This window comes from Podarcis cretensis, assembly GCF_951804945.1.
Source record: "Podarcis cretensis genome assembly, chromosome: 13".
Lineage (NCBI taxonomy): Eukaryota > Metazoa > Chordata > Lepidosauria > Squamata > Lacertidae > Podarcis > Podarcis cretensis.
Window position 1 is genome coordinate 42,003,221 of NC_137182.1, and position 26,420 is coordinate 42,029,640.

The window sequence follows — 26,420 nt, forward strand, 5'->3', positions numbered from 1 at the left end:
TCCCAAACCTGGTTGCCAGAGATCCTTTAAACTAGAGATGCTGGGAGTTCAACACTGGACCCTCTGAATGCCAAGGACAAGCTGCAACCCTAATTTATGCCAGCACGACTCTTGAGAAGTCAAAAGGGAGCATCACATTCTGCGCTAAGGCAATGAATATACAAATGAATGCTCCCACCCCACCCCTTTTCCTCCACCCCCATAGCCCTGATACGTTTCGCATGGGCTGGGCATGGGCAGATGTTTCCTGCCCATCAGAAAGTGAAACTAGCAAGGTGGAAGTTGTTGGTTTTTTAAAAAAAGGAAGTGTTTTGATGGTTTTAAAGCCCACTTTTAGGTTCTGACAGCTACATAGCTAAAGACCCCATGTTCAGACAGAAGAGGTCTGCCACATAGAAAGAGCCGCTCCATTTCCTGCGCACAGCAGGAAGACCTGCAAGACGGTGGGAATTTTCTGTAATGGCATGAAGAAAACACCTCCCTGCCACCAATCCACATGGCAAGCCGCTGCTGGCAAATGACACCAAAGCAGGCTAAGATGGCAAGCACAGGGAGGAACGTGGCAACTGTCCTTGGCGATTTGAGTTCTGAACCCCTTCTGTGCAAGACTGTTCTGCCTTCCCCACCTGACTCCTGTTTCTTACTCCTTGCTTTGCCAAAAATGGATGATGATAATAATAATATTAATAAGATGGTTGACATAGATATGCGTAGAAGCCTTGAAGATGAAGAGGGCTTGAAAGCAGAAAGATAAGGCAGTTTCTTAACCCCCCGAAGCCTTCATTATCACATACAGAGAAACCTCAAGTGCATATCACTGCGTTTGTACTGATTTCTGCCTCATTGACCTTGGCCTCTTCCTTCCCACAGTTGAAACTTCCAAAGATCAAGTCATCTTTTGCTGCTTGCCTTGCTTTTACAAAGCATGTCCAGCAAGGACGCTCTGCCTATCTAGGGGGAGAGGACTTCCCAGCAGTCCTTGAGACCAGTGAGATCCTGGGTCATAAATGACCTTGGCCCGGTCGCTCTCGTGAGGGTGACAGTAGAGGGAGGAAGATAAATGATACCAGCCACCCTGAGCTCCTTGGATATTAGAGCTTCTTAGGATACTGAGTAAATAAAGAGAAACAGGGAGCGTAACCCAGGAAACAAGGAGCACACATGTGAAGAGGCTGGCCTCTGTACCTGGGAACCTGCCTGCCATAAAGTTGGACTACAGTACTGCGCTTATCTAGCTCAGTGCTGGCAACACTGACTGGCAGCAGCTGTCCAGGATTTCAAGGAAGGGACGTCTCCAATATAGCGGCCCTGAGCACCCCCCTTGGTTTTACCCCATTTACCTTGGTTTTACCCCATGTGCGTGGTCACCGTTCATTCCCGTGCCATGCACAGCTCAGTGCAAGGAGAAATAAGCTCCCCACTCATGACATGGGCAGAAATCCCATGCATGAGCTCAGGCAGAAAATCTCCATCGGAACATTGCAAGGCTCCCTGACGCAGACCAGTCTTCCCTCCAGACACAGCAGTCCCCAGTAGGGCTGGGCGAGATATCGATACATCATCCAGAACCGGTTTTGAAGTCCGTATTGTGACATCTGTTTCATAACTTTTGAACTGGCAATCTATCACGGAACACGTTATGCATGTATGTGTGCTATGCAGAAATCACAATGTGGGGGAAACCGTGAAGCCAGCCAACGTGTCTCTCGATTTCTGCACCCCCCGTTATCTCTGCTGGCTCAACTCACAAGAATCACAAGAGCAGGCGCCGGCAAAAATCACAACGCAGAAAAAAAGTGAAGTCAGCCAATACCTCTACATCCTTATTTCAGACATCGTGAGATATCAGCATATTGTGACGTTTCGTTGGTGATACATCACGATGTTGAAAACCAGATTATCGCCCAGCTCTACTTCCCATCCTGAGATCGTCGGTGTCACCATCAGCGCTTGTGGCATTCGCACTCCTGTCTCACCGTCATCTCTATTCGCAGGTTACGCAGCTGCTGAATAGGCCCAGTCCCCCATCCTGGGTCTGCCAAAGAATACGGCTCCAGGCGGTTCAGGGAACGCAGCAAGAAACAGCTGTACGAGTGCGACCTAAAACCTGCTCCCCCACCCTGGGACCTCTCTGGCGCTCCCCGCGCTGCTCCTCCGGGCAAGCCCCCGGCCACCCCGGCACTCACCAACGGCTCCACGTCCGGCACACCCTCATGCAGACGCACAGCTCCCGATAGCTGAGGTATTGGAAGACGGCCAACCAAACGTCCCGCTGCATGATATGGTCGGATCCGCTGTCCAAGGGCAGGGAGTCGGGCTCGGGGCTGTCGGGCGGCGGACGCACCACGTGCCGCTCCAGCTGCAGCAGAGGCTTGGGTGGCGAGGGCACCAGGGGCCAGTTGAGGAACTGAGTCCGCGCCACCATGCGCAGGCCCGTCTGCCCGGCGGGCCGGCCCGCCTTGCGCCCGCCCGCCTGCTGCTTGGCCCGCTCGCTGCCCCGGCTGGTCGGCCGGTGATTGTTCTCTTTCTCCTGAGAGTTCCCCCGAGCTTTCGGCTGCTTGCCGTTGCGCGCCGTCTCCGAGCTGCCGTTGCGCCGCCCGCCCTCCGACGCCTCCTCCTCTTCCTCCTCGTCCTCTTCCTCATCGTCCTCACTGGCGCTGAAGCCCAGGGCAGCCAGGCGCTGGGAGCGGGTGGCTGGGGAGGCGGCTCGGCTCGACACCCCCCCGCTGGAGCCGTCCGAGCCCCGAGAGTCCGTGTCGGAGTCAGAGTCCGAACTGGAGCTCGAGCTGCTGCTGTTCTTCACCCGCTCCAACATCTGGCACATCTGCTTGAAGCGCTCCAACTTTTCCCGCTGGTGGGACTTGTCCGATTGCGTGGAGGGCTCCAGGGGGCCCGGAGGACCCTTCGGCTTCTGGAAAGGAAAGACCGGTAGTCAAGAGAGTTCGTGCGAGAGTTTGTGCCCTGGGTTGCTAGCTTGGTTTGCCTTTCATCCGGATGCCCTCCCTGTTTGCAGGACTACAACTCCCATCATCCCTGACCATTGGTAATGCTGGCTAGGGGTGGATGTGTTTTGGGAATCCACTCTCTGGAGGGCACCACGATCCCACCCTGCCTGGACCTTTTCATCACATGTTGTCTTGAAAAAGAAGCTGGGGTAGCTCAGCTGGTATGAGACTCTTAATCTCAGGATTAGGGGTTCAAGCCCCATGTTGGGCAAAAGATTCCTACATTGCAGGGGATTGGACTAAATGACCCTCGTGGTCCCTTCCAATTCTACGATTCTAGGACCTCCCTTCCAGAGGGTATTTGCCAGGACTGGATTAAGACCTTTAGAGGCCCTAAAGCTAAGCACTTTAAAAGATTTTGGTACCCCCACATATATCTAATTCAAAACAGAAACCGTGTAATAAATTGTTATTGTTTGAAATGAAATAAAACATACAGTAAGATGGAAAATGTCTATTTTTTTTTTTTTGTACACTTCCACTTTATTCCATGAAACACACAATTTAATTACTATCTTACAGCTGAATTAATGTAGATAGATTTTGTCTCAGTATTTGTGAACTGAAAAGTGAAGTTGCTGCCCCATGGTAAATCCAGCAATGGAAAATTTCTGTGGTGCCCCCCCCTTCCCTTAATGTCCTAAGCATGTGCTTATTTTGCTTTACGGTCAATCCAGACCTGGCACTTACCAATGGTAGGGTTGACATATTCATTTCAAAACAAGGGATTCTTGCCAGGAGGGAAGATCCCAGCATCCTGCTACCCTAGATATATATGAAATGCAACTCTCAACGCTCAAGAGACACAGCCTGGGCTCAGGGCTCCCACGTACTAGTCTGCTTGGAATTCCACAACAGAAGACAAGGCGGGATGCAAGTGGACTGAATAAAGCATTCCACCATCTCCCCAACCACCTCCCAAGATCAACGGAGAGCAAGCCCTTTAAGTCTGGCCTCTATGTGATCCGGCTGCTTTCGCAACGTCCAGATTAGATGATGGGGAATGCACCCACAAAGGTGAGTGATTAGTTAAGGTCTCTAGAGAAAACTCCAGGTCCAGCTGCTCTCCCCTTCAGACTGGAGGAGGCTGATACCACTTCGTCCGCAAATCTAACCATGGGGATGGGCAAAGAATCTACTTTGCTGCCATAGCAGCATCTCTGACCAAGCATTTAGCAGTTTTTGACTGGACGCTGCTTTTCTGCCATGCCCTGCTTTGGAATGTTTCTGTAACAAAACTGTTTCAAACAGTTGCTTGCAGGGCACTTTGGCGAACGTTGTTGTTGGAAGACAAGACAGAAACGTGGTTGTTGTTTTTTAATCAACAAGGTTGCCTGGAGACTCACCAAAGCCCAAGTCTTCTGGACAAAGTGGGCAAGTTTGGAAAAACCAATAGCCAGAGATGTTAAGGGTCAGTAATTTTTTTAAGGAGCATTTTAGTGTTTTCAATATGACGTTACCTGCCTTGTGGCTTTGAGATGGACAGGCTATAAATGATATAGTTGTAAAGGAACAAGAAACCATGTCGTGTTTGTGAAAATCGAAAATGCCTGGATTCGCAGCTGTATCTCAGTGCCCTTCGCTTGTGCGTATTTGACATCCTGCTAGGAGGGTGCCGGTGTCAGCTTGGGGAGCTGTCCGTTTGCAGGATACCCCCCTCCCCAAATGGTCAGGTGGGATAATATTCCCTGTCATGTGATTGCAGCCCCACCTAGTGGCCAAAGGGAACATGAGCACAGTCCTTCTGGATCAGATCAATCACACCACAGTGTTCTGTTCTCACATTGACCAACCAAATGACTCTATGAGCAGGGCAACTCTCTCATTCCTGATCCCCAGCGACTGGTATTCAAAGGCGTACTGCCTCCGATTTCGGAGCCTTATCCTCCATCCATTCCACTAAACCCCTTTTAAAGCCTCCCAAGTTGGCAGCCATTGCAGCAGTCTGTGGGATTGCTGTCGACGCACATGAAAAGGACGCCCCACTTGGGCGCCCATGAAGCCAGCTGGACCGGCAAGAATTTTTTTTTGGGGGGGGGGGTGGAGTGGCCACTTAGTGACAGCATCAGACTACAGTGTGAAGGCACCTGGGAAGCTAAGCATGTCCTGCTCTGGCCAGTGCCTGGATGAGAGACCAATGAAGGCAATGAATAAACTGAGATTGTGCTTAGCAGAGAATCCCAGCCCACTTTTCCTGAAGGCAGTTTTTTTTTCTTTGCGGGATTGTAGCTCAGTGAGAACATATTTTGTATGAAAAAAAAAAGAGAAAAGGGCCTCTGCTCAGCCCTGAAGCTCACTGGATGACCTTGGGAATGGTGTCGTCTCTCAGCCTAATCTATGTCAAAGGGCTGCTGCGGGGATCAAAAACGGAGACGAGCCACGTATTGCTGCCATCTGTTTCCATGGGAAAAGGTGGGATAGAATAAACAGATAAAATTCAGCCTTGAAACAGGAGAAAGCTGCTGCTGCCCAGCTACCTCCTATCTACTGCCTCAGCCAGAACCAAGGACTTGTTCTTCTCCTTTCACCATATGAACTGCTTCTGCCAGATGCCTCTCTCGGTACCAGGCATTGCAGAAACCCACCGTCTTCACATCCATGTTTTTCGGGCCTCCCCAAAGGCCTCCCCTACGTCTGATTGGGCAAGGCTCTTCCTACGTGCCTGAAGGCTGCCAGCCACACACAGACGCCCCAGCTAAACCCCACCTCTCACCTCTAAGTCGCTGGCGGTGATCTGATTCAAGTGGATGGAGGGGTGGGAGATGGTGCCCTTCACCTCAAAGTCCCCACTGCCCATGCGGCTCCAGGTCTGCATGGATTGCAACTTGTTCCCATCGGGCTGCTGCTCAGTGGCCTGGAAAGGAAAGGTGCGGGCAGAGGAGAGGGGAGAGAGAGAGAGAGAGAGAGAGAGAGAGAGAAAGAAAGAGAAAAGTTCAAGTGAGCTAGAGAGAGAGAGAGATGAGTCTTAGGACATGCAAGTGACTTGAGAAAAACGTGCACTGAATTGTGTGAACCTCCATTTGGAATCTGACAACAGCAGCCCCCTGGGTTTATATAAACAGGATCAGGGCCTGGGAGATGGCTCAGCATTCTGCCCAGTGAAAATGCAGCAGGCTCGGCCTCTGCCACTCTAGAGGACGGAGAAGGAAACGGCAGGAAAGCTGATTGTAGCTAAATGTTAGGAGAAACTTCCTCAACAGCACAAGCTGTTTGACAGCAGAAAGACAACTGCCCCAGGAGGTGGGGGGTGGACTCTTCTTCGCTTGGGGGTGTTTTTGAGACCAGGTAGCAGATGAACTAAAGCTGAGCAGTCAGACATCTGCTTAGCATGCAGAAAGTCCCAACTTCTCCTAGTAAGACTGGGAGAGACTTCCTTCCTCGAATCCTAGAAAGCACTGCTGCCAGTTAGTGCAGATTAAGACTGAACTAGGCAGGCCAATGGTCTGAGTTGGCATGAGGCAGCTTCCTGGGTTGATACTGTACGGAGGAGGATGGAATGGAGGTTCTGCAACCTGATGTTGTGCAAGAGCTATGCTGGTGGACAGAACAGGCGCACGTCTTGCTCAAAGGTGCTAGAGAAATACAAGGTGCACTCACATGCTGGTAAGCAGGTCACTCCCTTTCCACTTCTCTCCGCACAGCCTCCGTGTCCTGGTTCTCCCTGCTATCCCCCTGTTATCTTATCCTGGCCTTGCTCCATAAAATCAAGCTGGGCGAGAAAACTCACAAGCACTCACCTTCTTCAAATGCTTTTCCCGTGTGCCTTTTAACTGCAAGAGAGAAGAGAAGACTGTTGGAATTCTGGGCTGCAGTGTCTCTAATTCAGAAGACCCAGTAAGGATTTTGAGGGCAAAGGAAAGCCTTTGGTAATGAGGGCAAGCTGGGAGGCTGTCCCATCAGGTGCAGCAAGTTACTGGGTGTAAAGAAACAAAGAAAAAAGGTGCGATGGGATGTTCTGGAGGAAGGAGTTAGCTCTCCCCTCTGCCCATCCCTCTTAGTGTGGTCAGCGCAGAAGACCAAAACCATAAGCCTGATCAACAACTCAGGAAGGAGGAGTAAAAATGCCCATTTGCGGGGTCCAATGTAAACCACACTTACAAATGGACAAAGCAGGGCTGACTGTCAGCACCAATCATTGGGTCTGAGAAGCTGCCACCCCTGATGCCCAGTGACTGATAGGTGGGCAGCCCCATATACCTGCCCCAAGCAGGGTGCTGAGGGCAGGCCAGTTCTTGATCTGGCTCTGGAGCTGAAACACATGCTCCATTCCTGCTCCAATGTGCCAGGAGGGAACTGGAACTCCTGGATCTCACTCTCAGTAGGAAGGAATAACAGAGCTCAACCTCATGTTAAGCAATCTCAGGCCTAATTTCAAAAAGCCTCTGCGAGCCATCAGTTCAGATCACTAGGAACAGCCGTTTGTCCCTCCTCTGGCCCCCACCCCATTGGGTCAAAAGAAAGAAGGGGTGTCAGAAAGAACCTCCCCGCTCGGAGGCAGCATGGCACAGAATCTCAGCTGCTCTGAGACAAAACGGGGAAAGGGCGTTTTGCCTTTGCACATTGCTCACAGCCTTCCTGGAAGCAGCTGTCTGCCACTGCGAGGAAATGGGATGCCTGGCCAAAATGGACCATTGGTATGATCCAGCTGGAGTCTTCTAGCGGGGTGATCCTAGGAGGCCAGGGGTCCTCCACGTTTAGTGGGCTCTGAGACGCTTTTGGAAATCTGAGGAACCGGCTGCATGATTTAAATCACCCTTTGACACCTTGCCAATTTAAATCACCTTGATTTGAAATCAAACCATCCCCCACTAAAAGGGGGGGGGGGAGATCCTGAAAGGCATTGTAAAAAGAAAAGGGGGCAGGAAGATAGAGGGGATTGGCTGGCACTGAAGAAGGGTCTCAGGGGATGCTGTGGTGCCCAGAACCACACTGGAGACCCCAGGAGAAGACCCTGGGTCCCTGGCCAGGCACGCAACATCCATCAGACAGAGCGGCAGCCTCTGACCTTTTTCTTGGGCCCTGTGTCTGGGGGTGGCAGCTCCTTCTCCTTCTTCCGCTTGTGGGTCCCAGCCTGAACCGGGCTTTCCTCCGTGGGTGGCGGGGGCAAAGGCGGCGCCGGCGCCAACTTCTTCTTGTTCTGAGCAGGCTCATCCGTCAGCTTCCACCGGACGCCGTCCTCGCCGTTGTCAGAACGCCGCTTCCCCGTGCCGTCGCCCGAGTCCTGCGGGCGCAAGGAGGGGAGAGGGGCAGGGGCAGTTAGCGGGCATCCACAATTCACCTGCGTGCAAGATGGAGCAAGGGAAGGGGAAGGAAGAGGGCAAGCAGCCTGCCAGCCGCTTCCTGCTACCCAAAGAGAACAGGGGGACGATGGGATGGGCTTCGGCAAAAGCGAGAGGACTCTCAAGAACAGCAGGACAGGGATCACCTGCACTGGGCACAGACCTGACAGCAGCAGGATGCGGCCACTTGCAGACGGCTCAACACACGTGGGGAGTTTTATTTTAAACACGGCAAGTTGTCCTTGAGCGTGGACGAACGTAAACATGTTTTCCAGATGGCAGACAAAGAGCCAGACACTGGTTTTGCTCAGGGACTCCAAAGGAGGATAAAAAAGGAAGGCGGGAAGAATAAGGTTCTTGCATTTCTTGCAGGGTGGATAAAAATCAATGATTTTTTTATTTAAAAGTTTTTTAAAAATCAGATTTTTTAAAATTTAAATCGGATTTAAAAAATAAAATGCTTTTGGAGGAAAAATCTTTCTAAAGATAGTTTTCTATTTAAATTACATTATAGTCATTTGTTTTAAGTTTTTCGTGTGTGCTAAAACTCGGTCTAAGTTTTTTTTTTAATTGTTTAGTTGCATCAGTTAACAAACATGTATACATATGCTATAATGTTATTGCTTTAGTTAAATAAATTGTTTAAATTATTATTAAGAAAATGATTGTTTTTCTCCTTCCAATAAAGTACAGCAGAAAACATTGTCCAAATATAAACAGTTAACTTATTAAACCTCAAAATAATTTCATAATTATCTGTATAAGTGTTTCTAATAGTATAACCAAATCAGTAATTTTTGATATAACTGTAAAAAGTACTCTGAAAATTTATTATTCCAAAAACGAAACCTCTATCTGCTTGTAAATATTAAGATTATACCAGCAAGAATGAGTCTTTCTGTAAGAAAATGATTTAAATCAAGTCTTACTGACTAATGATTTAAATCGTGATTTAAATCAAATCCACCCTGATTTCTTGTAATCTTTTTGTGCTGAGAAAAGAACTGGTGGAAGGCAGGCAGGGGAGACATCACCACTGTCACACACAGATTCTCCCCTGAAAAGCACGACAGCCTTTTCAAAATGTTGCTCCTCATGGGCAGTTTCCAAAATGGGAAATGTGCCCTTTTATATTTATCATTAGCAAAACGTCAACCACAACATTCTTTTGCCTCCTGGAGGTACACAGTTGGCTGGGACACGCAGGGGAGTGTCAATTTAGGGGACAAAACTTAATTTTTGCAGATTTCTTCAGTGAGGGGTCTTAATACATTTCTGAGCGTGAGGAATTCAAATCTGCTATTTAATTTTGTGACTGGATAACATTTAGCTTGGCGAGTCTATGTTTGGTGAAGAAGCATATAAGTTGCTTTCCGAGAATCAAATAATTTCAAGTTTATCTTCTGAACATGTCAGCTAATGCTAAATAAAAACAAAAATAAATAATAATAATAATAATAATAGTATTGATATACAATATTAATATATAAAACATTAATATATAATACATTTACAGTATATGATTTCTATGTATTTTACACACAATTTAGTTTTGTTTGGTAAGTAAAAGAAATATTACCATATTTACACAAATCTAACATGCCATCAAATCTAACGCGCACCTCAATTTTCAAAACCTTGGAGCCAAAAAAGTATTTGCTGGTGAGTGTAAATGCGCCATCAAATCTAATGCACACCCTAATTTTCAAGATGTAATTTGGCCATTTGTAATTTGTAATTTGACCCATTACATTTGAGTAAATACGATAATTAAACCAGAACAACTTTTGAATTCCCAAGTCATGTTGCAACTTTTTAGCATTTTTGGAATTTGGAAGCTGAAAAAATAAAACTTGCTCCGAAATGGGACATGGCCTTTGCTGTACGTAACTTCCTCCTCAGGAGATCTGAGTGGATCTCTCCACTTTAAGCTTCAGACAAGCTGTTAGGACCCCATTTTGGGAGAATGCCATTTTATAAATACATATCTAGATACAGAAGACCCTGGTTGGGGAGGAGAGATCCGGCTGCAAACAGGTGACAATTCACTGGGGAGAAATCTGAGGGCCCAGTGGTTCAGCACCCGCTTTGCCTCATGAGGTCTGGAAGCATGACTCTACCAAGGCAACAAGCAGCTCCGCTCTCTTTGAGGATGGTGGGCCAGGAGGCCTCGAGGAGAGTTTATTTCCACATGACAACAGGAAATACTGAGCAGGAGCGGATTAGCCGAGGAATGGGCGTGCGGAATTTCAGGCCACATATTCCCTGCACCCAGGGCCCCACAACCATCCATCACTCTTCCCAGCACTGGCTGGGAGGGGGCGAGGGAAAAGCACAGAAGCTGGGAGCCTAACCTGGATGTTGAAGCAGCTAATTAAGGCAAGGAGCCCAAAGGGCAAAATCAAACTGAAAGGATGCACACACAAACCTGGCTCCATTACGCCCACCCTCCCCAGCACATACACACAGAGCCTCCCAAAGCAAGACTGGCCTGGCAGGGCACGGATGGCCCCCCAGCCCACACTGGGCTGGCCATGCAAAGGTCTTCCATCGCCCCCACCGCACTGCCCAGCAGACCCATCGACGTACTTTCATCGATTTGCCTTCTCTCTTGCACTTGGGGCATTCCCAGCAGTTTGGAATCTCGTTGTTGATGACCCCTTCGGCTTTCCCCATCTGCAAAAGAGAAAAGGGGTGACAGCATCTGTTAGGCCCAAAGAGTGGGGTTGTTGTTGTTGTTTGCAACGGCCAGTTTCTCTCTCTCTCTCTCTCTCTCTCTCTCTTTTTCTCGTTCACTCCCTCCGGCTCACCTTCAAGCAGCCCGGATGCACAATCTCGTTGCAAATGGTGCACTCCATGAGCGACAGGTTGAACTTCTCCTCTTCGCCCTCCACTGTGTCCTCTTTCCCGGCCTCTCCACACACCAGGCACACGGCCGTGTGAGGTAGAACTGGCTGCAACGAGAGAGGGGTGGGAAGTGAGGGGCAGGGGTGGAGGGTCGGGGGCAGGGATGGGGGTTCACTCATGTGAGGCTCCTTCCCACCCCGCAGAAACAGGTTATAACAAGGAACTGCGGGAAAAGTCAACGAATCGACAGTACATTAGATGCGTGCAGCGGCTCTCCTGTGCAGCTAAATGAGATCCCTGAAGAAGCCTATCTTCGGCAATTTCCCAATCCATTGCGCCATTGCTCGTGGGAACGCACTGCATTTTTTCACCACTGAATGCAATGCCCGGTTCTAAACTTTGCATCAGAACTATTGGTTAAAACGCGTTCTATGCGAACTGGGGTAGCTCAGTTTGTAGAGCATGAGGCTCTTAATCTCAGGGTTGCAGATTCAAGCCCCACGTTGGGTAAAAGGCTCCTGCTTTGCCTCGAAGGCTCCCTCGTGGTCCCTTCCAACTTGGCAATTCTATGATTCTATAATTTTTTCACAAGGAACACACACCCCACACACATACACAGAGTGCTCGGTTCCTGAGCTTTCATAAGAGGGGCAATCACTGACATAAGACTTTGAAACACAAGACAAGCCACTCTACAGATATTTCAGGAAAACAATAGCACTCAACAATTGCTATGGGACCTTCTATGAGACTGGGGGGAAATGATCAGGTGGGAGGCTCCTATAATAACTGCAGCTTGCACCATCTAAATAGATCAAAGATTACTTTTGCTTCGAATCAAACAAGTCTCCTGCAGCCGATAGAAAGCAGATCCAAAACATGCGAAACAAGAAAAGAAACCCAAATCATGCGATAAACTCAGTTCCCGGGCTGCACAATTCCAGGACTGGGAGACGGAGGCATCTTTGAATGCTCACATATACAAACAGACATATTCCATCCCTGCAAGCAAAAGCCGGCTTGCAAGAAGAACCTGCAGCTCTTCTGCCTGACATGGCAGCTGTTTAGATGCAGAGAGTTCCTTTGCAAAGTTCCTCACTCGCTCACATGATGTGATCTGGTTTTACATGCAACGCTCAGCAGGTTCCAACATGCAGTAAAATAGCTTGAGGGACAGTGCTGACACATCAGAGAGCACGTGAGGCAAACTGAATATGTGAAAGCCCTCCTATGTAGAAATAATAATAATAATAATAATAATAATAATAATAATAATAATCCTGCATGTAGAAAGTAGTTAAGCCAGCATGTCATGCAGGATCCTTTCACTTTTCAAAAGTCTCCCTTCCTAACATACTAGCTTTCTATATGTAGGGAGCAGTGTGGTCTTGCACAAATGCAGATATATTTGTAAACATGGAGAATTCCTCCATGCCAAGCCCCCCACCTGCATCCTGAATTATTAAACCCCGGTTAGAACTGTACCCCACACTTTTTTTCTACACGTCTGACAAATCTGAGAGTCACACGCAAAGCCAGAAGAGACAGGAACATGCGGCAAGAATGAGGGCTTTGAAAAGAGATGCGGCCGGCATTTTTAATGACCTGCCTCAACTTCTTGAGAGAACCAGGAACGCATGAGAGTTTATGAAGACTCCCTCAATGCAGGCTTGATGGCATTTACCTTCACAATCCTAAGGACCAGAAACTTATGCCGCATTTAAAATCACGTTGAAATGTTCTTAGCTAATTTAAAATCACAGCACATCTCTATTAACCCAGAAATCACTCGTCATGTTTCTTTCATGGGCAGGCAAGTTAGAAAATGGACATAATTGGGAACACAGTTCATATTCCACGTTGGATGGTTTGCGATGAAAGGTATGGTCTTTGGCTCTTTTAGAGAAATTGACACAACAAAAGAGATGTTGTTGAGGAATCATCTAAGAGCAGTGATGGCCAAACTTGGCCCTCCAGGTGTTTTGGGACTACAATTCCCATCATCCCTGACCACTGGTCCTGTTAGCTAGGCATGATGGAAGTTGTAGTCCCAAAACAGCTGGAGGGCCAAGTTTGGCCATCACTGATCTAAGAGGATACCTTTACTGAAGTTTAGTGTCCTCTCCTATAAGCTAACAGAGGTGACTCTGGACTCTCTTACTGCATGGCAGTCTAGTTCATTTTGGAGCGATTAGTGACACACACTTTGAATGCCCCTATTGGATATCCAGTGCCTTACCACTTTGCCGTTGGGCTTATTAGTTTTTCTGTGAAAACTTTAATAAAATCAATGGGGTTTTTTTTTACGCCTCCCTTACCAATCTGCGCCAACCTGCCCCTCTATTTGCCGCGCTGGAGTCAGGGGACCAGCAGCCCCAAACCCTGGACAGAAACCCACCCTGCAAACCACCCTCCCTCCCACTTCCCCACTCACCGCCGTGCACTGCCGCTGGAGGCAGGACTGCTTCATGCGCCCAGGCCCCCCGAACTTCTTCATGTCCTTGCAGAAGTGGCACTCCCCACACTCCGACCGCAGGCAAGCTTTGCACTTCCGGCACCGCGTCCGCCGCCGGCGAGCTCCAGCCCCCGCCCCTTTGCTGGACGACATTGGCTACGTCCCGCTTCAGCTACTCTCTGGGCTGCAAGGAGAGAGAAAGAGAAAGAGAGGCATACAAGCGATGAGCGAGCCACCGCTTTCCAAGGTGGCAGGCAGGTGGGCAAGGAAAGTGGCAGCCGCCGAGGTGAAGAGGAGAGAGGGAAACTGAAACGCAAAAAGAAGTGAACCGAGATCCTGGCATAATCATCAAGGGGAGGAAACTGTTAAACAGGCAATGCGCTGGAAGAAGAAACTGGAGCGGTGGAAACCCTTTGCTCACAGGCCTGGCTAAGACTGCCAAGATTTCCAATGCGGCCTGCAAGGTCATGATGGATGCACCAAGGCCACCTGCCCTACATCTGATGTCATGTAAGGGCCAAGCAAAGATGTGGCTCAGATAAAAAGGAGGGTGCAGACACCGCCGATCAGCCCTGCGCAACAGGGCAGACGCAGAGAGCAGGCGTCCCCATCATCAAGGCGTCATGGAATGAACAGTTCAGGTCAAGAAATATTGCACCCATTCAAAGTGAAATTGGGGCAACCCACTACATCAGGACGCCTTGGTGCCACTCCCAGTTTTGGGAAGGGTGAAGGGACAAGGGGTCCAGCGTCAATATGCACCTGCAGTTTGGCAGATTCAGGGAACTTGGGGTCTGCAGTGGGCCCACAACTCTGAGCCTGTGAAGAACCTTAGTGCCCCACAGAGGGTGGAACCACAAAGCAGTGCATCCCATCGCCGTCTAAGCTAGGACAGGTCACGCGACAAACCCGGACATCTTGCAGAACTTTCCAGTCAGGCCTGGTTCTTTGGTGCAAGCAATCAAGAGCCTCATTTTGCAGCTCTCATTTTGCCACAGACTGCATTGCTCAACTTCACCTACAGCAGCCCGTTCCTTGCTATCGCTCTATGTGTGTGTGTGTGTGTGTGCGCGCGCGCGCGCGTGCGCATGACACACACACACACACACAGGATTTTCATTCTTCTCCAAGATCAGGGAAATGCTCCGGACACGCGACAGAGAGCTCTTGACATGCTTCTTGTTATAAACAGGAAGCCTGTGTATATGGCCATGGCTTTAGATTTTGTCTGAAACAGAACTGGAAGGGGGGGAACACTTCACACCCCTTAGGAGCAAACCACTTTACTGGAGCAGGGGGGAAAAGGTATATGTGTCTGCAGGCCCCAACTGCCACAAAAACTAAGTTTTAAAAAATGCTCTACTGTTGAACAAACTGCACATACACACAGACACAACACCCTACAGCTCTCTCAGAAACATCGCACAGCAGAGTAGGGAATCAAGCGAGATTACAATATCAGCACCAAGAATGCAGAGCAAATCAGCCTTTGCTGAATATAACTGCGCGGCAAAGTTCAGAAACAGAAGTTTTAAAAAGAGAAAATAAACTCATTGACGATTTTAGAACCTCTGATTCCCAGCATTTGAAAAGTCTTAAATCTTCTACCATCCTGACCAAGCTTAATAAAACCCAGTATTGATAGTTGCAAAACTACAACTAGGATCCAAAAACAAACAAAGCCAACAAGCCCGATCCTTTTCACACAAATAATTCTAGGTGCTTAAAAGGGCTTTGGGACACCTGCATTTCTGGACAAAGCTCCCAATCCCACAGAGGAGCCACTTTTGAATCCTCTTTATCTTTCTTTCAAAAGCAGCTGGTGCTATGGGAGAGGTCTGCTGTTTCTGTCTGTTTGCACCCTGATCTATATGAATAAATACAGAAAGAAAGCTAGGGCTCTAGTTTATTTATTTCCTTCCCTGGGTTACTTATTCCAAGACATGATCTTCAGGCCAATGAAGCAGCAACCTTGCTAACACTAAGCAGGCTGTGCAGCAACACCTTTTTATAAGCTGTCTTAAGGTCCATCATGGGAGAAAGGCAGGATATATGGGCAGTAAATTTAAGTGATAAAAGAGGTCCCCATCCAACAGAGAGTCTTCTGGTTTGCCTCAGCCTCCGGAGAGTTCTCAAGGCAAACAAACGTCCCTCCCCTGTAACAGTTATCACACAAAAATGGGTTGGGAGTCAAAATATCAGAAACCCACAACAATGTTTGGAAGGGGAAAATATCCAGCAGGGAGGGCAAAAATTGCAAGAAGCAACCTTGAGCATATTTGTGCTCCACAACAAAAAGGTCCAGCACCAAAGTTTTCATCCCCAATAAAAACTGAAGTGCATGACAACAGAGTAAATGACGCAAAGTTGAGCAGTTTCCCCCCTCTCCACATGATTTATTCTGTTTATGCTCATGACAGACAGCAAATATTTCCCTAAGATTCTCTCTCTACCCCTCCACCCCATCACTGAAAATCCAGCACAGCTCCCTCATCTCCACTGAGCCGCAACCTTTCAAACCTAAAAACACAGTCCTGATGCTGACTGCACTGTCTAAACATCAACTTTTGCACATGCCCAATACAATCACAGAAGAATACGCATGGCTCTGGATGCAATTATACAGCAAAAGCCATTAAAGAAGAACAAATCTAAGAACCTTTGCAGTGGGTTTCTTTTTGTATTGAAAGAAAAGCGCCCAATTAATTATTTTTTTACAGTGGTCGGTGGGTGCGTTTTTTTAAAAAGGGTAACTCTTCTGAAATGCTTGAAAAAATGTAGTTGTCCCCAGCTGATAAAATCTACTTAGTCTTGTTCTGTCAGCAGAGGAGTAAGGGGCATCCAAGGAAATGCCTTGCTGATCGAGCTACTGCAATGGCAAGAAAGATGGACTCAGATCCTACCTCTGTCAGAGATTCATCATACATCCTTTGACGCATCACTTCGGCTCAACCACGGGCCTGTCTCTCTCTAAAATAAGAGCAACACTGAACCACCTCACAAAAACTCTGTGCAGGTTACAAGCCCAATATTAATGACAAAGCTGCAGCGGAATAAAAAGAAGCTAGATTCTAATAATGTGGCTCAATGGGGACATTTTAGGTTAAATCAAGGGATGGACTTCACTGCTCTCACTCTTCTGCCTGCTTACACCAAAGTCACAAAAGACACTGTGACTTATAGCTGCTTTAATTACAGGTGCCCATGGTGCTGGGATGCAGGTTCTCCCCCAACTACTGTTTTATAGAAAGGGCTGAAAGAAAACAGGTGACTTTCCCCTCCTAAAGAGACAGGGAGATCAGCAATGAGAAGGACAGCAGAAGCACCCTAGCTATGGGCAGCACCTTTAAAAAAAATAAAAAGAAAGAGTGATTCTCTGTGTTGCTTGTTAACATGTGGCTGCCAAGGTTGCACTGCTTTAATGCGGTTTACGACAAGGAAGGGGAACCTGTGGCCCTCCAGATGCTGCTGGACAACAACTCCCATCATCCCTGGCCATTGGGCATGTTGGAATCCAACAACATCTGGAAGGCCACAGGTTGCCCACCTCTGGTTTAGAATGAGGCATTTGCAGGTTTCATGTCGCTATCCTGAAAGGTGAGCCTTCACGAGGAAATACTGCAGGCAGGGCATGAAAAATATTTCATGCTTCTAGAAGCCAGTATCTGGTTTAGAAAAAAAGAGAAAAGAAGGAAACGCCAACAAGTCACTGATTGTGGGTGGGAGAACAAGTCAAATTCTTGGGAACCAACATGGTATCTCAAAAGAAATTTCCCAGTTCTGTCTGGAGGCCTGCTTGCCAAGCTGGCGGCTCAGATGTGGAATTGATACAAGGGCTTAGGATATTTGAGTTCTACCTTCATAAAACAAAGGGAAGAACTACTGTAATGTACAAGGAGCTGCTTATCAATATGGATTGGAAGTGGAGTTTTTTTTGGGGGGTAGGATACAGAGAAGGAGAGAAATCGCTCAGTAATAAACAGAAAATGAAAGCAAGGCTGTAGAAAGCTTTTCTATGGGTAGCACTTCCCAAAACATTATTAGTCCCACTGAAATAAAACTACATGCTTAATCTAAGAGCAACCATTTCCACAGGGCCTTTCTTGAAGCAGGGAAAGATGGAACAGGAGAAAGAAGGCAAAGGAGGAGGATGTTGGCTAGAGGAGGTTGGAAACTCAGAGAACAGATTTCATATCGGGAGCAGAAAGGGAAAGCCAAAAAGGAAAGGGCTACATTTGCATCATTAGCAACTGTTGCAGATGACAATCATTAATATAACACCATCAACAGGTACATGGCACAGTAATGCAACCAAAAAAACAGCAGGTCCTTGACCTGAGGTGCTTGCAACTGAAGGACCAAACTCAGAGGCCCCATTGTCTCCTCCACCATCACTACTTAGATCCCAAGGCCTCTGAGAAAAGTTTTAAAAACCACAAAACCACAGCTGGTTCAGATATACTTCTCTGCTCTTTCTACATGATGTCCAGTTGAACTTCCCTTGTGCCATGACGTCACCACATCCCTCCATTGGCAGTGAATGATGTGACAGAGCCACTGAGTTGTTAGAGCGGAGGCAAGTTCTTCCAGGCATTACATAGAGGAGGGGGAAGGGAAGCAGAAGCAGAACTGGTGTTTTCTGAGCAAGTGCTGTTTTGCGAGTAACATCCAATTTTGCCCTAAATTCTCATGGCGGGGAAAAGCAAAAGAAACAGGGGACAAATACAATCAAGGGGAGTTAACACATATTTCAGAGAAAGGATCTGTCCCAGTTGGGGAGCAAGGCCTAAAGCATCAAACCAAAAGATCCAAGGAGGAATTAGAGAAGAGAAAGTGTGGCACCACACTGAATGGCCTCTGCCTGCAATGAACTTATGGTATAGACAGCAGAACACTTCAGTTCCCCAAACTGGAGGGGGAGGGACAGACCTGGGCATGCCCATAACCTTTTGATGTTCTTTGCTGCAAAACACCATCACTTCATCTTTTGATAGATATATATTTTGTAAATTAGGGCAGGGGGTGCTATTAGGGATGAGCTGGTAAAGGGGGAGGAACAGGTTAGGTGGCAGAAGGCCTCGGTGAACCTGAATAAGCCACTTGATCTTGCTGCGCTCTCCCCCCCCCCCACACACATACCACAGTGCCCCCGCTTGCAAATGGTCACCAAACACATCCCACAAGCAGCACCCCCGACTTCCTAAGGCCGCCCGCCCGCCAGCCACCCCCTGGCATGTGGGATCAGGTGGGAGGCAGGCAGGCAGTCGAGAGGGCCGTGGTGTCTATGGGAACTTGGCTGCGATACCTCATCACGCCCCAGCATGGCCTCAGAGCTGACAGGCCCGGTCCTGGCAAGGGATCCCGAACACCTCAGCCCGGCCCTGCACGGTGCCGGCTGCTGGCTCCCCTCGGCTCCTCTCCGCCATCTGCAACCTGCTTGACACATCTCCGCTCTCGCCGCCCCTTTAAAAGCCTCTAAGTCCAGGCAGCTCTCGGGGGCGAGCCTCCTCCGGCAGATCCCTCCGGATCCCGCAGCTCCTCGAGGCGGGAGAGCGGAGCCATCCCGGATCCAGGGCCCCCTGAAATCGGCAGACACGGCCCATCCCCTCCTCTCCTCCGCTTCCCTTCCCCTCCCCTCCCTCCCCCAGGGCTTAAAACATGAGAAACAGAGAGAGAGAGAGAGAGGGAGGCAGGAGCGCTTTACGGCCGGCAATTCCTTCCCCTGGAAATCGGAGAGGAGAAACTTTGGTTCCACGCTTGCCCCCGCGCACACACATCCCCACACACAGGCGCAGGACACGCGCGCGCGCCCCGGAGCCACTCCGCTCCTCTCCTCCGCTTCCCCCTGGTGCCTGTCAGATGCTGCTGCCCACCCAGGAGAGGACCCCCTCTTCCCAGTTAAAAAAAAAAGCAAGAAAAAAAGATGCACCCCGGTATCCGCTCGCTCGCACGCCTGCTTTCCTTTTGGGTACAAAAAAATAAATAAATACCGACGCCCCCCGCCCCCACTCAAAACAATCCAGCCCAAGGTGACAGCACGTAAGGGTGGGAAAGAGGGAGAATGCCCAAGAAAACAAAAACAACAAAGGAGATCCCGAAAGGAATGGGGAAACTGAGGAAAGCACAATAGTGTACCTTGCATTTGAGGGGGGGCCGGGGGAGGGGGAGGCTTAGAAGCTCCAGATCCCACCTCCAACAGATACATTCATGCAACCCGCCTGGTAGCTTAACAGCACTCCCCCCTCCCCAATCCACCTTCCCTGCATATGAGTTGTTGTGATGTTTTCACATGCTGTGTGCGTTCACACGACCTGCCCTGCATATCCAGCTAATTTGGGGGGAAAAGGGGTTATTTTGCAAAGCGACTGGGGGTCCTCCTCAAAAAAGCATCACGTTGGAGATCGGAGAGGGAGGGCGAATAAATTCTGAATCGGGGGGGAGGGAGAAAGTGTTGGCTTCGGGGGAAAAGGGACAAGGGTCTCTATTCCTTGAAAAGCATTCTTTCGCAAAGCCAAGAGAGATGGGGGGCGGCGGAGGGACTTACCTTTGGGAAGCGCATCCAGGCACCAAAGATTCTTCCTCATCCATCAGCAGCCTCCGAAAGAGAAAAGATGCTGTACGTCTTACAATCGCTACACACACACCACACACACACACATATATCTACACAAACACTCACATATCACAGACAGGCACCAGCCAAATGTGCCTTAGGGTGGGAGGAGATTGGAGATGGGGAGCAGCCCCCCCTTTAAAATCCATGAAGGGTTTGGGAGCGGGGCTACTCACCTGCTGTGTGGCCATGGGGCGGATGGCGATTCTAATGCTGGGTTTGTTGTCATGGTGGGCAGTGGAGGGGGGGGGGAGAGAGAAGAGATCCAGCCAGTTGTTGAAGGATTTGTGTGTGCGTGCGTCTCTCCCTCAGTCCCCCCCACAAAAATAGGGGGGTGGAGAAGAGTCGGAGGGGCGGGTCGATCTCCCCAAAGAGGCGATTACAGATTCATAGCAGCAGTTTCCCCCAGTCCTCTCACCCCCTCTCTCCTATTCTACCCTCCACGGTTTCCTTCCTTGCCCTTGGGAGAAAACAAGGGGATGGTGTGTGATGAGGCTTCCCTTCCCCCGAACATCTAAAAAATAACAAGGAAAGCTCCCGCTGTAGCGCACATCTACTCAGGGACCCCCTGCACCCCTAATTTTGGATGGAGCCGTGGGCATTGCCTATGCGCGGTGCAACCTCCAGTAACCCCCCCTCCAACCCTCCTTGCTTCCTCCTGACTCCTCCTCCTCTTCTGCCCACCACTGAGATTTTCCTTAGTTGCCAGAACACCCACCCTCCCCTTTTCAAATGTAGGCAGACCACTCCCCTCTCTAAGCCCACTCCTCACTCCTTGGGCTTACTGGAGGTGGGAGAAGAGGAGGAGGAGAAGGGGGACTTGCCCCTTGGCTTGTTACTCCAACAACATCTCCATGCACTTTGGAGAGCAGTGGGGGGGGATAAAAAGGGGGTGGGGGCTAGGTGAAAGCTGTCCCCAAATGTTATTTATGATGATGATCAGCCTTTCCCTTTAAATCAGGAACATAGCTCTGGCCTCACTCTCACACACAGAGCCCAGATGGAAAAGGCCCAGTGCCTTCCTTGGCGATCTTTCAGCTTTCTGCCCCCCTCCTAAGCAGTGAAAGGATGGGGCTTGTTAACCTTGCAAAACCCTTGCTCCTGCAACGGGGTGGGGCCCCTCTAGGCGCTCCCCACTGCCAGCCCCCCCGCCCTGCAATCCAAGGGGGGAGTGGGAACCTGGTGCCCCCCACCCCACCCTTTTCCTCAAGGGGGCTCTGCGCTGCCCAGCTGTCCCTCCCCCCACATAAGGGAGGGCCTTTAAACCCACCCACCCCCCTCCAAAGGGGCAGGTCGGGGAGTGGGGTTCAGTCGCCCCCACAGCTCCTCGGAAGGGACAGAGCTAGGCCCCACGGTGCTGGTGGAGCCTCCTCCTCCTCCTCCTCCCCCAGCCTCTCTCATCCTCTCCTCTTCCTCCTTCCCTTTCACATTCACTCACTCACACATACTGATACACACACCTCACTCAACGCATAACACACACACACAAAACCGTCATGGCGGTCTCGGGAAGGCCAAAAGGGAACACTCGACGCGCGGGGGCTCATGGGAGAAGTAGTTTTCTCTGCCACCTCAGACGCATCCGCCTCTATGGGCACCTGGGGGAAGTTTGGACTACAATGGGGATGGCGGCCAATGCCTCCGCGCAATGCCGGGTGGGGATTGTAGTTTTATTCCCCGCCTCGACTCCTTGGCTCCGTTGGTCGCTATAGCCCCCGAAGAGGTGTTTGGACTACAGCTAAGATGGCAGCTTGCGGCGGCTTCGTTCCCAATGCCTCATGGGAAGAGTAGTTTTGCTCACTCATCGGATCAGGCCTGTGTAAGCCAAGTTCTCCGAAAGGTGTTTGGACTCCATTTAAGATGGCCGCTGAGGCGAAAGGCATCATGGGAATGTAGTTCTATCCTCCAGGCCCGTGTCTGGGTATTTCTCAGTGCCTTTATCGTTTGCTTCTAGGTCCTCAAGGAGAATGCCTGGACTACAACTAATATGGCGGAGTAGGAGGGGAGGGGGGAGAGGCATACTGCCGAACGGAATTGCGGGAGATGGTGTTATATAGCTCAAAGCTAATTGAGTTCTGTTTTTCTTAAGCGAGTAATTCCCATTTGCAAACATTGCACGTTAGTGGTCTGGAAGGCGAACCAAAATGCAGATTTTTTTCATCTGCATAGGATTGCCGCCGTTTGAGTACTTTACCTCTGAGCATGCACAGAGTTCCTCTTCTCTCAAGGGTATTAACGTGTGGTTTGTTTTTTACCCTCCTTAAAATGAAATAAACAAATAAAACAAATGTAGAAAACTTCTGGGAGAACTCCTGCAATTAAAATGGCCTTGTTACCAAAGGTAAATATTTTATTCCAGTTTTCAGCAAGCACAACATATCGTGAGATGACAGATGATTTCACTTATGTTTCTTTGGAATAATAATAGACCAAAAATAGAAGCTGTTGCAGTTCACTTATGAAAGGAAAGAGGAAGAATATCAGTGGTATAGCTAGTTATATCAATCAAGTAACCAACTGGTTGAAAGAAACAAATTCATAAATAATTGCAATTTAAAGAAACTTTAATAAAAGCACCAATCCATACCACATTTGATATTTGGTTGCAAAGTACAGTGCTCAAAACAAGACTTTATAATCAGCAATTTGTTATGAATGTGGGACAAGTGTGGAATCTGCCTAAGCCCACTGATCTTGCCACATAAAATTGATATTATATGACCCACAAGGTGATTCAGGTTTACAATTTCAAATGTAGAAAGAACATGAATTTGCCTACTATGGAATTATTCTAGTTGGTAGCAGGAAGCCAACATATAGGGGAGGTCAAAAGCAAATTTAGTGATTTTAATCTGTTTGGGACTTGAATAATTTCAGATCAGTTCATATGAGAATGATAATCAGTGAAGTGGAGAAAGAACCTTCGATAAATTTATCTCACATAGCAAGAGGCATCTCTCCAAAAAGTGTAGCTTCTTAGATACGGCATGATATCTGCATGATACCTCTGGGTCCCTTCCAAACCTCTGATCTTGTGTATGTGGTGTTAGAATCTATGAGCTGAAAGCAGCCAGATCTGTTCCTTTGATAAGGTAATGGCCTTGGCTCTCCAGTTAAGTACAGCACTGTCATTTACATGTCCCAAGAAGCTGCCATGGAGACAAAGAGGTGAGCTTGTTCCCACCTCCCCTTGCTAGACGAAGTTCTCCATCGAGAGAGATTTCTTGGCTGATACTGAAAACCCAAGGACATGTCTTGCTCTCTGCTGAACCCAAAGTTGGGCTTTGGAGCTTCCATGAAAACCTAATGGAGAAGCAAGATCTGCTGTGAGCGCTTTCATCCTTTGCTCAGGTTGTATATATGTGAAAATAAAACCATATATCCTAAAGACACCACAGTCTCCATGGACCTTCACTCAAAGGAAAGCAAACCCTGTGTAAGTGCAGGAACCCCTGAAGTCCCTCACTGCTCAGTTATAAGGGTGCAGGCAACAATATTTATATGTAGGGAAGTTGAAGTATTGCCCAATATTTGTATTGATTTATAAAAACATTTTTATTCTGCCTTTCTGCCCTGAACAAGGCCCCCTAAGGCAGATTACAACCATAATATCTCAATACATTTAAAAACAGAGCGTTGGGAGTCAGAATAACACAGCTAAAATTGTTGTCGCGTTTAATGACGAACCAGCTTTATCGTAAATCTTCAGGCGTTTTTCACACATGCAATACAAACAGCTAAAAATTGCTTTGAAAACAATGAAAACAGCAACTAACCATGTTTTCCGCCTTGCGCATCTTGGAGGAAAGGAGAGAAGAAAATGTAAGAAGAGAGTCAGGCAGAAAGAAAGAAAGAAAATTAAAGATGGGTTTTTAAAACAATACAAACACCCAAGGCAGGGACCTAAAAATGTTCCTTTATTTATTTTTGAAAGCCACAGCTAGAGAGCAAGATTAAAATATGCCCCCTTTGCACCTTCACCACCGCACTTGCACATTCATGATTTGGTAGGCAGGTGCCTCCTCTTAATTTTGGAGAGCCTCCTCATTTTGACATTTCTCGGTGATTTTTGAAGTATCAGATACTAATGACAGAAAGGCGCACTACAGTCGAGTGTTCCCGGGTGACGCATGCCATTAAATGACAAGGATGGCCCCACATGCTGCCATGCTGAGACCCTGAGCAGAGCTCGCCAAGAGAGGCCCTGCTTCTCGGCTCCTGTCATCAGTACTCCACTCCCTGCCCCAAGGTGACCATCAAGCCTGGGGTCAGAATGCAGAGTCATCATTCTGCGGTAGAGCAGCTGAAGTCCCCAATTCAATCCCTGGGATCCCCAGGTAGGGCTGGGAGAGAACTCTGCCGGACATCCCAGAGAGCTGCTGCCAGTCAGTGTAGGGAACAGTGAACAAGATGGACCCATGGTCTGGTCGCTTCCTGTGGTCCTCTGCAATTTGGGGCTGTGTGCAGAAATCACACCCAGCAGTGCATTTCTGAAATGGCGGCGGCTGAAGATCTTCCTTCTACCGGCCCTGAGGGCTAGGCAACCTGTAGTCCTTCAGGTTTGACCGCAGTGCTCATCATTCCTCCTGACCACTGGCCATGCTGGCAGGAGTTGGGGTCCCATGTTCCTCAGGCTGTGGCCCCACTGCTGACGCCTGCCCCGAGAATTCAGATCATCCCCAGAGGACTGGTCTTGCTGACGTCCCACAATGTCTCTGACGTAGCTATTAAGTTGTGGGTGGACATAGCAGACGACACAGAGATTTCTCCAAGTAGTTCTTTATAAGTAAGATGCAACTGAACTGAACAGCAAATAGCTCAGCCGGCCTGCTTTTATATACAGCCGGCTGTCAACATTGTAAAACAACAACCCAGGGTTTCCCGCCTAAAGTAGCTGTTGTGGACCTGAGTGAAAACTATATACACGATACTCTTGGTGGCCAGGGTGAGAACTTCAATACATAACACCCCTCCCCACCGACATAAGGCATTAGTTACAACCATAGTGGTTCCATTACATACAGCAATACCCTTACTGGTTTCAGTAAGGCACATAAGCATATTAATTGACCCTGTTCACCATACAGCTTTACATGTGCAGTTTGTCCAGTGAACATAGTCTTTTAGATAAGCTGGGTGCTTGGAAACCCTGCCGGACCACCGAGGGCCAGTACCAGAGTGGTCTGAAGCATTGTGGGAAATTTAAATGGTGGCCTGCCCTCTGGCACTCATTAGAACATCATTGCTGCTACCAAGACTTTCTGTCTCAAAAAGCCACAGATGGAGACTGTCAGAGGGCCCTCAGCCTTCTTGTGGGCTCCCTTCTCCATCTGCGAGCCCTTGGGATGACAGACCCTCCAAGTGTCCCTCTCTTCCAGGGACAGTCCTGGATTTACAGAAGCTGTGCGGGTTTCTGATTTGATGCCAGAATGTCTCTCTTTACCTTAGGACGTCCTTATTTTCATCAGGGAAGTGTTGGGAGGTATGGAGTTGACTCAGGGGTCAGCAAACTTTTTCAGCAGGGGGCCAGTCCACTCAGACCTTGTGGGGGGCCAGACTATATTTTGAGGGGGGTGGAATGAATGAATTCCTATGCCCCACAAATAACCCACATATGCATTTTCAATAAAAGCACACATTCTACTCATGCAAAAACGCACTGATACTCAGACCATCTGTGGGCCATGGAGTTATGTAACTCCCGAGCCAAGGAGATAACTATACAACATTTAGAAGACATCTGAAGACAGCCAAGTATAGGGAAGTTTTTTAATAATAATAATGTTTTATTAATTTTTTATACTGGTTGGAAGCTACTCAGAGTGGCTGGGACAACCCAGTCAGATGGGCAGGATATGAATAATAATAATAAAGTTATCACTATCATTATTATTATGAGGGACGCGGGTGGCGCTGTGGGTAAAACCTCAGCGCCTAGGGCTTGCCGATCGCATGGTCGGCGGTTCGAATCCCCACGGCGGGGTGCGCTCCCGTCGTTCGGTCCCAGCTCCTGCCCACCTAGCAGTTCGAAAGCACCCCTAAGTGCAAATAGATAAATAGGTACTGCTTTATAGCGGGAAGGTAAATGGCGTTTCTGTGTGCTGCGCTGGTGCTGGCTCGCCAGAGCAGCTTCGTCACGCTGGCCACGTGACCCGGAAGTGTCTCCGGGCAGCGCTGGCCCCCGGCCTCTTAAGTGAGATGGGCACACAACCCTAGAGTCG

General features: G+C 48.8%; 1 protein-coding gene across 3 annotated transcripts in view; it reads right to left on the bottom strand.

Moving 5' to 3' along the window:
* The window catches only part of FBXL19 (F-box and leucine rich repeat protein 19), a 33,700-nt gene extending 11,890 nt beyond the window's left edge, over window positions 1-21,810 (bottom strand). The window contains exons 1-9 of one of the 3 annotated variants that reach the window (XM_079950260.1): window positions 20,376-21,810; window positions 20,131-20,181; window positions 13,566-13,770; window positions 11,095-11,238; window positions 10,874-10,960; window positions 8,011-8,226; window positions 6,743-6,775; window positions 5,719-5,859; window positions 2,187-2,911 (exon numbers count right to left, since the gene is read on the bottom strand). In XM_079950260.1, the coding sequence (XP_079806386.1) occupies window positions 2,187-2,911; window positions 5,719-5,859; window positions 6,743-6,775; window positions 8,011-8,226; window positions 10,874-10,960; window positions 11,095-11,238; window positions 13,566-13,739 (1,520 nt within the window). In that variant the 5' untranslated portion in view covers window positions 13,740-13,770; window positions 20,131-20,181; window positions 20,376-21,810. Of the gene's footprint in view, window positions 1-2,186; window positions 2,912-5,718; window positions 5,860-6,742; window positions 6,776-8,010; window positions 8,227-10,873; window positions 10,961-11,094; window positions 11,239-13,565; window positions 13,771-18,891; window positions 19,248-20,130; window positions 20,182-20,375 lie in introns of those variants that run through there. The other 2 variants (XM_079950262.1, XM_079950261.1) reach the window with 2 other exon arrangements.
* Window positions 21,811-26,420: the final 4,610 nt, after the last annotated feature.